The 10960-nt window shown below is 55.3% G+C and overlaps 1 protein-coding gene across 1 annotated transcript; it reads left to right on the top strand.

The window, feature by feature from the left end:
• Positions 1-6837: 6837 nt before the first annotated feature.
• Positions 6838-10956, top strand: PI16 (peptidase inhibitor 16; the record flags this gene model as incomplete). The annotated part of the gene is made up of 5 exons (XM_010194182.1): positions 6838-6990; positions 9059-9277; positions 9757-9866; positions 10444-10532; positions 10891-10956. Coding segments are annotated over exons 1-5 (637 nt in total), but the record flags the coding sequence as incomplete, so codon positions are not given.
• Positions 10957-10960: the final 4 nt, after the last annotated feature.

The following is a 10960-nucleotide window of genomic DNA, read 5'->3' on the forward strand; positions in this document are numbered from 1 at the left end:
AGCACTCGGTCCCCTCATCCAGATCATTGATGCGCTGTCCCACCTTGCTGCAGGGCAGCAATTGCCCCTCGTTTGATCAGACAGAGCCAGGAAAAGCTGGCAAGGCCTTTGATGAAACATTCTCCTCTCATCCTAGAGCTACACCTTGCACAACCTCTTTGCTGTTGGAAGCGGACGGCTCACGCTGACCGTTGTCCCTGTGGACAAGTGCAGAGGACACTGCGAGATGTTCAAAGTGGACCTGGAAGCTGGAGATTTGGGTGAGTGCGCCTTTCCTAAGGGCTTCTGCATACCCCACATCACTTCACAGGAGCCTTGAGCAGTCGTTAAGTGTGGATTCATCCAACACGGCCTCTCTCACATCTCCCGCAGGTTACGCCAGCGCAGATTACTGGACCATGAGCTTCATGGCCAAGGGGACGGAGCCGGCGGTTGTTTGCGATGGAGCTGCCAGCTAAGGACGGAGGGGTGGGCAAACGGAGCTGTTTCCAGGACAAGACTTTCAGCTTTGAAGCCAAGGCAACGTCTGGAAAACAAAAAGAGCTGGGACAACTGGGGCAGGCAGCTTTGCCACCCTGCATGTTTACAGTGTTTCAAAATGACTCTTTTCCCTGACCCTTGAGGTAATTCTTTGCCTTTCCTCAAATGTATTTTGGGAGAAGCTCAAGCTATTTATGACCTTCCCTGTCCCCTCAGGTAAGCCCTGGGTTTGCAGCAAAGGGGTGGGTTGGTTTTTTTTTCCAGGAACAAGAGAGGGATTTCTCAGGATGAGATTCACCTTGTGTCCTTTGTGGATTACGGCACTTCTGAAACTTCCTTGGAGGTTTGGGAGTGAAGGGGCTGTGGGACATTTCTGTGTACGTTCCTCCCGAGGAGGAAGCTTTGAGCCTGGCTCTATAAAGGGAACGGATGGGAGATGTGGCCCAGCTCCACCCCAGCTCTCCAGCGCATACGTAGCTGTAGTGCAAAGCTCCGTGCTCCGGGGCTGAGCTGAGCAGGGCAGAAACCCTCACCCCCTGCGTCGTTCTCGCACCAAAAGGATCTGTTGAGGCGTCTTCTTTGTGTCTGGTGATGGCTCTGGTGTGGTTCTCTATCAGCAGGTTGTGAGTCAGTCGAACAGTAACCATGGTGGGTTTTTTTTCTCCACCTCCTTTCCTACCAAAACACAGATTTAGTGCTGGTGGTACTGAGCGTGCCATGGTTCTGGCTGGAGATGGGGCTTGGTGGCCGGAGCAGCTCTGTCCAGATTTCATCATCTCACTGCACACCTGAGAACACCGGGGCTATGTGACCATTTTCATGTACCCCTTGCTTGGAGAGGTGCTGCCGCCTTCCTGGCCCAGGGAGCACCCAAAAGCTTCCTCATCCCTGGCATTTTTCTTGCATTGCCTCCTCCCAGACCTGGAGCTCTGTCTTCAGCCTGAACGTTGGTTTTTCCTGAGCCCTTTCCAAGCTGCCTTCGCATGCTTCCTGTTGAGCGCTGCTTTACCCAATGCCCTGAGAGAGGCTCGGTTTCGGCGTTTGCAGGCTGCGGATGCTGCTGTCCCTTCCAAGTCGGATCCTTTGGGTCCCATCCTGCCTTGGAAGATCATTCGCAGATGTGTCAGGCTGAACTCATAGGCCAGGGCTGGGCTTCAGGACATACTCTCACACTTGTTAATATGGAATTGGGAGGGGTTTTGTTTGAAAGCGAGTTAACTCTCTTCTCAGGAGCGAGAGCCTTTTTTTTCCCCCCTCCATAAATATTTTAGGTACGTTTAAGATGACGGATTGGAAAAATGTCTCTCCAACCTTTGTTTTTTTGAGCAAGAGCAGGAGAATGGGAGCAAACACCATTGGGGGCTGACAGGAGCTGCCAAGTGGGATGACCACGTCTGGCTCCTGTACGGATAAGGCAGAGGACGGTTCCTGCTCCAAAGAATTTAGTCCTGGGCCTTGACGCTACAAACATTTCTTGTTTTTCTCCTATAAATGAGGAAGAGCAACCCCTCCACCAGTGTCTGTGTGCCTGGTGCTCGACACTGACCGACACACATCAGACCCCATAAAACCAAAGGGGGAGAGCCTGACTCTCTCAGGACAGAGAAGGACTGATTGAACTGGTAGTGAAATATTGGATTGATGAGGCTTCTGTTAGTAGTGGTAGTGCTCGGGGTGTGTTTTACACTCGTGACGCTACAGGCGATGTCGTACATGCCAAGACACACACACACACCCCCCCTCCCTCCTCTGAAAGCCTGGGTCTTAGTTCATGGAAATCCGGGGGTTTGGCGATGGCAGAACCAGGGCCTCGTTAGCGACTGTTGCTGTTTACACTTGGGCAGCTTCTCAAGGCCAATTCGGAGGCTGACGAGGTTACTTCACCTCTTCCTGCTCTGTACCTGATCCCCATTTAAAGGGTTTGGCTGGAGATGCAGGGGGGGATCCTGTCTCTTGCTGCAGCTCCGGGTGTTTGGCGGTGCCGTTACTCCCAAGTGTCCTTGACTGCAACTCCTGAAAGAGCTGCGGGGACAACTCAAGCGTCTGAAATGCCTGGATTTTGCGAGCTGAAGCCTTTGTGTGGCTCCTTTGGGAAGAGGCAGTGAAAACGGATCTGTTTACAGTTGCTGGTTGGATTTTGGGGAGATGGGGGGCGGCTCTAGGGCAGGTTTGTGCGTGTTTAGCAGGAGCGCTCTCACGTTTTGCTTCTCCCCTCCTCGAAGCTCTGCAGCTGGTTGGACACAGGACGGTGGATCTAGACTGTGCGCGGATCAGCTTTCCAAGTGCACTTTATGGTCTCTGCATAAGTTTCCAGATCTGTGTCTAGGCGATACGTTGCATATGTCCCAACCTCGCTCCCTTTGGAGTTTACATCATTTGTTTTGAAACTTCCAGTATATTTTCCTTTTCTCTTCCAAAAGCTGCAAGGAATTAGCTGCTAAACTAAACCAGGAGGGCAATTCTCCTGCTGATAAAGAGCCGGTTTTGGCCGCAGCCGCTGTTGAAGGCAGAGCCCGGGTCTGTAGCACGGCTCCTAGAGCAGCTCCTGTCCGCGGCTGCCGGAGAAGCAGGGCTAACGCCTCCCGCATCGCCACGGTGGAAAACCCAGAGGTGAGGCCAAAGTGGCCAAACTGGGATGGCCAAAAGGAGGCGTTGATGCAGGCGAGCCCTCCTCATCTTCCTCACATGGGGCTCCGGCTTCACAGAGCCTTTGGGGAGGTTGTGACTTCCCTGGAGAGCCCAGCAGCTCCCAGTGATCCACTGGGGCAGGACTGGGGGCTGTGGCTGTTTCCTCTGCTGCGGTGGCATCGTGGTGACAGATGTGACCGGTTGAGTTCGCAGAGGGTGCGTGTCCCATCGTGCTCCCCCTCGCCTCTGCCTTACCTTTAGTACTTGTACTCCTTAAACCCTGTTTAAACCCTCTTAGTGTGTTTTGGAGCGTGGGAGGTGGACTCCTGCTCACCCAACGTCCCCGAGGCCACTCTGGGATCGCCCCGGCGAGGTGCAGGAGTGGGTGCTACCCTAAAGAGCTGCGGAGGGGTCATCTCTGCTTGCCAGGGGGGAAGATGGGGCCGGCACCATCAGCGGGGCAGTGGGACCAGGGGTTAAAGCTGGTTTCCAAAAGCAGGGGATCATCGACCATTGCTCTCAGTCCTGAACTCAGGGTAACGGAAAGGAGGAGAAAGGAGGATGATGATGATGATGATTATTATAATAACAGTAATAGAGCCAAGCTGCCAGTTTCTGTTGGGTTTCTTTTTCCCCTTTCTTTTATTTTCCTCCCCATACATCACACACCAATCACCCCAAGGCTGCTCTGCAGATTCCAGCCTCAAAACTCCCTTTACAAACCCTGGAGAGCTTCCTAGGGCTGGATTTCCCTGGAGTCTTGGGCCTTTATCTTCTCCCATTAATCTTGCTGGAGTGGTCTGGTGGAGGAGCTGGTTTTACTGGGCTGGATCAAACACCTCCCTTCTCTCTCGCACGCCCTTTCACAGCAAACTCACCGCATTTTAGTACCACAAAAAGGTGAGGTTTCCCTCAGCCCAAACCCAGGCACCGGGGTCCACGTTTTGCCCCGTGGCCTCCCCCCCCCAAAAAAAAACCACCCAAGGCTGTTTGGGATGAGGTGCACAAAGAGCTTTTCCTTCCCATGAACCAAACTTCCTCCTCTTTGTAAATTTTATATGTAGAAATAGTTCTCCTCTTCAGGAAAACTCCTCCTTATCAAGGATTTCGTGTCCTGCTGAGCTAAACAAGGGAGATGCTGGCCTTCCCCTTCGCTTTGGAGACTCAAGCAAATGAGAGGTGATTTATTTTTACCATGGTTTTTGTCTGCGGGGCGGGGAGGCGCCGTGTAAAGGCTCAGGGGTGCTGGGAGGTGAAGCTGTATATGCGTAAAGACTGGGTTTGACGCTGAACACTACGAATTCAGGGGTGGATTCAAGAAAAAAAGAGAATGTAAATACGCACTTAACGCAGAATTTTACGGACGGTCGTAATTTAATATATTGCAAACTTTGTAAATACTTGGGAAAAGCCTGTAAAGTGTGTAAATAAATGAGATTTGTATGTTAGGAGAATAATAATAATAAAAGAAGTTTTTACTTTTTGCAATTAAATCAAGTGTTAATGCACCTTTTCCCCTTTCCGGGTTTATTTTCTTTTCATGTTGCGTGTCAGCCACGGAAGGGCTCTTGAGCCATTTTCGAGGCACTTTTTCTAAGTAGTAATGGCATTTTAAGTGAAAAGTTGCAATGCTTTTGTTTGGAAAATGTCAGAAGAAACCCTTTGGTAGGTGTTTTACCTGGTTTCCTAAAGAAAGTTGACGCAACAGCTCTGCCTTTTTCCCAATAACCTGTCCTTCCTTCACCATCCAGCTGATTTCAGAGGTATCAGATGATAAACTTCATAAAACAGGCGAGTAGAGGAGAGAAAAGACCCTGCCACAACCAGGAGGACGCGTTACACACCAGAGGAGCAGCCCCTCAAGCCGTGAGTCAGTGGGAAACCAGGCTTTGCTGCTTGGGCAGCGCAGATTTGTGCCTTTCTGGAGCCCGTCGGCCGTGACCCAAACCCTTTGGACCCCATCGGGTCCCGCACCAAGGTGGGTGGTGGACGGGGCCGGTCCTTGAGCGCGCAGCAGGGAGCTGCATTCCTCATGCGCTTGCCTAATGCCGGGGACACGGCTCCAGGGTGGAGCTTGGACCTCGCGCTGGTCGCAGCCGTTTGTGTCGGCGCTGCGGACGCTGGCTCCAGAAAGAGCCATCGGGGCAGGTTGGGAGCTGAGAAACGGCCCCATGTCCCCCTGTGCCAGCAGCTGCTCCTGGCCTCACCAAGAGCATCGGCTGTAACTCGCATTTTCCCATGAGCCACGTGCCCTGTGACCCCTCCACGGCTCCTTTCTCTTCCCCATGAGCACCGTGCGTCCCATTTTCCTCAATCCCTGTTGCTGTGCAATCTCCTTTGAGGCTTAGGCAGGGCGCTGTAGTGCTGGGGGCTATGTGGCGCTTGGTCCTTCATGTCCACGTTGTGTTTGCAGAGAGCAGGACCTGTTGGGGTCTCGGCCAGTTCCTCCTGAGCCAGGCAGACAGGAGCTGGAGTCAGCGCTGATCCTTTTGAGCTGTTTCTCCAGCAGCAGAGCTTGTGAGGCATCTCACGATGGAGACAGCTTTGCCTTGACCGAGACTATTGCCTTAGCAATAAAACCTCTGGTTCAACCACGATAACCTGTTGGCCTCAGACCCTGCTTGCTGGAATGGTTGGGACTGCTGAGAGGTAGACCCTGCATTTAGTAAAGGAGTAGGTAACATGCAGAGGTAGGAGATTTGGGGGTGGCAGGAGAGCTGTGGTGGGCAGAGAGGTGATCAGTGCGGTCCAAAGCAGAAGGAGAAATGGCCAAGCGCTGCCTGGGGAGCCAGGAGGGGCGAGGGGGGGGCAGAGCCAGCAGCGTGTGATGGATTTGGCTGTGCTGACCCCACTGCCCACCCGCGGATCCTCCCGACAGCCGGGGGTCCCCAGGGGCGGCTCCTGGAGCAGGGCCGGGGCGGTTGCGCAATCGCAGCTGGGGAGGGAGAGGCTGGGGGGGCTCTGCCGGGCAGGGTCAACGTGGGGCGATTTGGGACCCTGTGTTGAGCACAGCCTGGCCCTGCGCAGCTCATGGCTGGGTTTTCCTACACATACAGACCCTCAGCTCCTCTTTTTGGGGACAATTTCACCTTTACATCCCATTCTTCCTCTCCTGAAGGCACAAGGATGGGGGGTCGATGCTCACCCATGTCCCCAGCAGTTTGAGGGAGCCCCAGCTGCCCCTCATTTTCCCCCCATGGTGGTGGGTGCACAGATGTGGGGCAGGATGAGGTGGGCTCTGACTCCGAGCTGGGCTGTTTCCCTGCTGTGAACTGTTCACAACCGTTGCCTTCATTTCTAGACACAGCTGCGTTCCCAGGACAGGGGAGGACCCTTGTCTGAAACAGGGCTTTGCCAATTGCTGTGGGGCTTTATTATTATTCATTTATTATCATAATTTAGGAGAAAAGGGATGGGAAGTAGAAGAGAGGACCCGTCACCGAGGGCTGATGGTGTCTGGGGTGTGGAGCAGCAGAGGCTGGGATGGAAAAGCCCAATGCAGGGATCGGGGGCTGTTTTGGGGAGTGGACCCTGCGCTCTCGTTGGCACCAGCAGCGCAAGGCCGATATGTGAGATGGGTGTGTACCGCGTGGCTCCGAAACGCTGCTCTCATAAAGAAACACATTTCCTCCCCAATCTTCAAGCTGTTGGGTGTTCCTTGCTTTTGGGAGGTGCTTTAAATCCGCCTGCCAGAGCCGGAGGCTGCGAGGAGCAGAAGCTGCCTGCGCGATGCTGAGCTCGGGTCTTCCTCCTCTCCTCCTGCTGCTTGCGGCGCTGGAGCCGGGCTGGTCCCTGAGCGACGAGGACAAGAAGATCATCCTGGATGGGCATAACAAATACCGCTCCCAGGTGTCTCCTCCTGCCGTGGATATGCTGAGGATGGTGAGTGGCTTTTATTGCAGGGGAAATTCGGCGGGTGTTTGTGCTGCACAAGCCTGGATCTCAATGGTAGGAGGGATGGGGGTTTTCTTTAGGGGAAGCAGAGCAAGTGGAGGGCTGCAACCACAAGGGATGAGTTCCCTTTCGCCTATGGAGTTGTCCCACCACAACTTGTGGAGGTGGGGGATGCCCCATTTTGCTTGGGGTAACTGAGTCAGGTGCCCACCATCGCTCGTGGCTGCAGTAGGAAGGAAAACGGGCTCTCGAGTGCTGCTTTTTGTCTTGTTCGGACCCTTGATTTGATTAAGATTTGGCTGTCGTGTCTTACCCTGCCCGACTCGGGATTTTCTCACTGTTTGCAAAACACGAGGAGGAGGAGAAGAACAGCAGTTCACCACGGGCAGTTGAGTGCTTTGCTCTTTTGGTCACAGCGTGCTCGGAGGAGACCTTTTTGGTCCAGAAGTTGCCCAGGCTGAATTAAACCTCTGTGGGTAAACGGGAGCTTAATGAGACAATGAAGCAAAAGCCGTGTTCAGGTGCAGGGGGTGTGAGCAGTGACTGCAGACTCAAAGGGGACAGAGCCAGACCCCCAAGCACCATGATCCCACCAGAGCAAAGCCCAGAAAATTCAGATAACAGGGGTTTGGAGGCAAAGTCTTGGAGAAAACCTGAAGGAAACGAGTTCTCAAGGTGTGGACGGTGGCTGCTGCTCCCGGCTGGAGCTTTGATTGCCGATCGTGCGCTTTGAGATGCTCCTCTCCACGGCGCTGCTTTGGTTCTGCTTAAACACACAGCACCCCTCGCAGTCCAGAGCTTTATTTTAAGTGGGTTGTTTTTTTTTTAAGAGCACCAAATGTTTTGCTTGCAGCCGTCCTAACCATTTATCAGTCATGGTTTTCCATCCCCGTCGCCTCCCGGGGCCGTTCACTGGGGCTGCCCTGGCCCTGCGCTCACCTGCGGCCGCGGCGCTGAGCTCGCCCTGCGCTGCTGTTTGGGACGCGGCTGCGGTTGCTGTGGCAATCGCCGGGTGATGCAGGGGGGATGCATGGCCCAAAGCCGCTTCTCCTCTTTAATGAGGCACATCCTGCAGGTGTGAGTTCTCCCCAGCTCCGTGCCAGAGCCAGAGGGGTGTGCGCTACCCTGGCTCGGGTCCACGCTGGGAGGGCAACCAAATATTTCGGTGTTTCCTTCCCCCTGGGCCATCAGTGCTGCTGCTCAGGGGTCCGTCTGCACCCCAGAACACCCCGATGGCTGCATCAGGGCTGTGCTCTTGTCCCCCTTTGGATCCAGCCCTGGCTCCTGTCCCCGCTCAGGACCCGCTGTTTGCTGGGCTCCCTTCCAGCCCGTTGCAGGAGCAGAGCTGCCGTCTGCATCGAGTGGTGTGGGGTCGGTCCAGACAGCTGTGACTGAGGGTTCCCCGTCTGCCTCCCTGCAAGGAAACCTCTCCTCCTGCTCCTCCTGCACATCAATGGGGCTGGTGGGGGTCCGTGGGCCGGGGAGTCAGCTGGCAGCAGGGCTGGAGGGGTCTCTGGGCAGCAGCTCCTTGGATCGAGGTGAACAGATGAGGCTTCCCAGGAGCTGTGTGGCTGCTGGAAATGTGTCCTGCTCCTCCTGTCCCCACCCTGGGCAAAGAAGGATGACCCCAGACCCCTTTCCCTGTGACCTGGGGTGGTTTTCCTCCCTTTCTCCATCTGACTTCATGGTTGCCCCACGGGTGGTGCTAGGGATGCTCCACGGGTGGTGCCAGGGATGCTCCATCAACAGTGCTAGGGATGCTCCACAGGTGATGCCAGGGATGCTCCATCAATGGTGCTAGGGATGCTCCATGAGTGATGCCAGGGATGCTCCATCAACGGTGCTAGGGATGCTGCAGGTGAGGTTGTGAGCATCGTGCTGATGCCCTGACCTTCCCCTGGTTGACCTAAGGTTTGGGTTGTGCTGGGACTGACTGACTGTGTTGGGAAGGGATTTCTCATGTCATGAATGGGGAGATTGGCGTCCTTGCTCCGTGTCCTTGCGTGTGTCAGAGCGCAGTGTCCCTCTCTGTATGGTGACACCGAGCTCCTTCCAGAGCTGGGACGCGGAGCTGGAGGCCTTTGCTCAAGCCTACGCAGAGAAATGCATCTGGGACCACAACAAGGAGAGGGGACGGCGAGGGGAAAACCTCTTCGCTATGGCCCCAACCCTGGACCTGGAATTTGCTGTGGAGGACTGGAACGGGGAGGAGAAATACTACAACCTGACCACTTCCACCTGCGTCCCCGGGCAGATGTGCGGCCACTACACCCAGGTACCGAGGGATGGGGGGCTGCTGGGAAGGGAGCGGAGTCTTTGTGAAGGGATGGGGACCAGGCAGGAGTCACAGTGATACGGGGGGACATGGATGTGGTGCCAGCCGTGACCAGGAGTTTTGGAGAAGACCTCTTTTAAAGAAGCTCTGGGTGCCAGCTTGGTTTAGGCAGAGATCTGAGGTGTGGGTGCTTCTTCACAGCTTGGGTGGGAGCAAGGAGGAGCGGAGATGGCGGTGGTAGATGTGAGGAGGGACCAAAGCGGGGCTGGTGATGCTCCACATGGGTAGACGACGTGGCAGGAAAGCTGTGGCACTTGGATATTCATTGGAAAGGTGATCCAAGCAAGGGCAGGATCCCAGCTGCTAAAGCCATGTGGGATGAGGGAGATGAGGGGGACATCGGTGTGGTGGCCAGGGGATGGGTTGCCAATGGGGCGTCTGCCTTCACCCCATCACCTCACCCCTGGTCTCTGCCCTAGGTGGTCTGGGCAAGCACCCATCAGATCGGCTGCGGGGCAAAGTTTTGTGAGAAGATCGAGGGGATCGACACGGAGGGGATGTACCTGCTCGTTTGCAACTACTATCCCCCGTAAGTCCCCTGTCTTGCGTGGTCTGGTGCGTCGTGACGGGGTTTCTGTGCTGGAAATGCCCTTCTTTTGGTCTCAAAGAGGGCCTGGCCTTGCTCAGAAATGAAGCAAAGCGATTCCAGGAAGGATCTTTGTTATCTGGGCTGGGCACAAAGGCAGGAAGGGTCTGGTGATCCCTGCCCACAACTGCTGGGGTCTGGTTCAGCCCCTGGCGCAGACCGGGGGAGGGAGCTGCCCCCGGGAGCTGATGCTGCCACGGCTGAGGGTTCAGCCGTGCTCTGTGCTGTGTTATCCCCTTCTTCTTAGGGGTCATGAGCAGAAGGGAGACAAAAACCCCTGTCCAAACACCCATCAACTGCTCTATTTTAAGCAGTGGTGAAGGACCTGCTCCATGGAGATGTCTCCCCTGGTTTTAGCAGCCCTGGGGTCAGACCATTGAGTCTGTGACAGGAGACCAAGACCCGCTTTCTCCATTAATCCTAAATTTTGCCTTGGCTGGGATGTTCCAGTTGAGTCAGACCCCAATTTGGGGGTTTTGCCCTCTCTTCACACCTTGTTTTTGGCATCTTCTGCTTCCAGGGGCAATATGAAAGGCCGAAAGCCGTACAGGGAGGGACCCTCGTGTTCGCAGTGTCCCGAGGGCACAGTCTGCATCAACTCCTTGTGTGGTGAGTACAGTGGCATGTGTCCATTTGGGGCTCAGACCCCTGGGTTGGGCTCCAAGCTCTGACCCCCCTGGAGCCATCCTGGACCAGGAGCCATCAGCTGCGATGGCAGCCCCTGAGCCAGGTCGGGATGAGGAGGATCAGACAAGGACCTCGCACCCCGTCTGCCCCATGGGGACGTCCCTGGCAGGGCAGGAGGTTGTGTGAGGAACAGGAGGTGTCTCCAGGCTGGGAGATGGCCCAGAATGACCTGAGAGGGGTCGGCAGCTGCTTCACCCCCCGCACTGTCTGCTCAGGGCAGGGATCCATTGGGGTCAGCAGAGCCCAGCCCTAACCCACGGCACTTTTCATCTCTCACCAGAACCCACTGTAGAAGAGAGCACTCCAGCCTCTGTGACAGCACAGGCAAGGCCATCCACAGCCAAACCAGA

The sequence above is a fragment of the Mesitornis unicolor genome, unplaced genomic scaffold (genome assembly GCF_000695765.1).
Source record: "Mesitornis unicolor isolate BGI_N332 unplaced genomic scaffold, ASM69576v1 Scaffold54251, whole genome shotgun sequence".
NCBI classification, from domain to species: Eukaryota; Metazoa; Chordata; class Aves; order Mesitornithiformes; family Mesitornithidae; genus Mesitornis; species Mesitornis unicolor.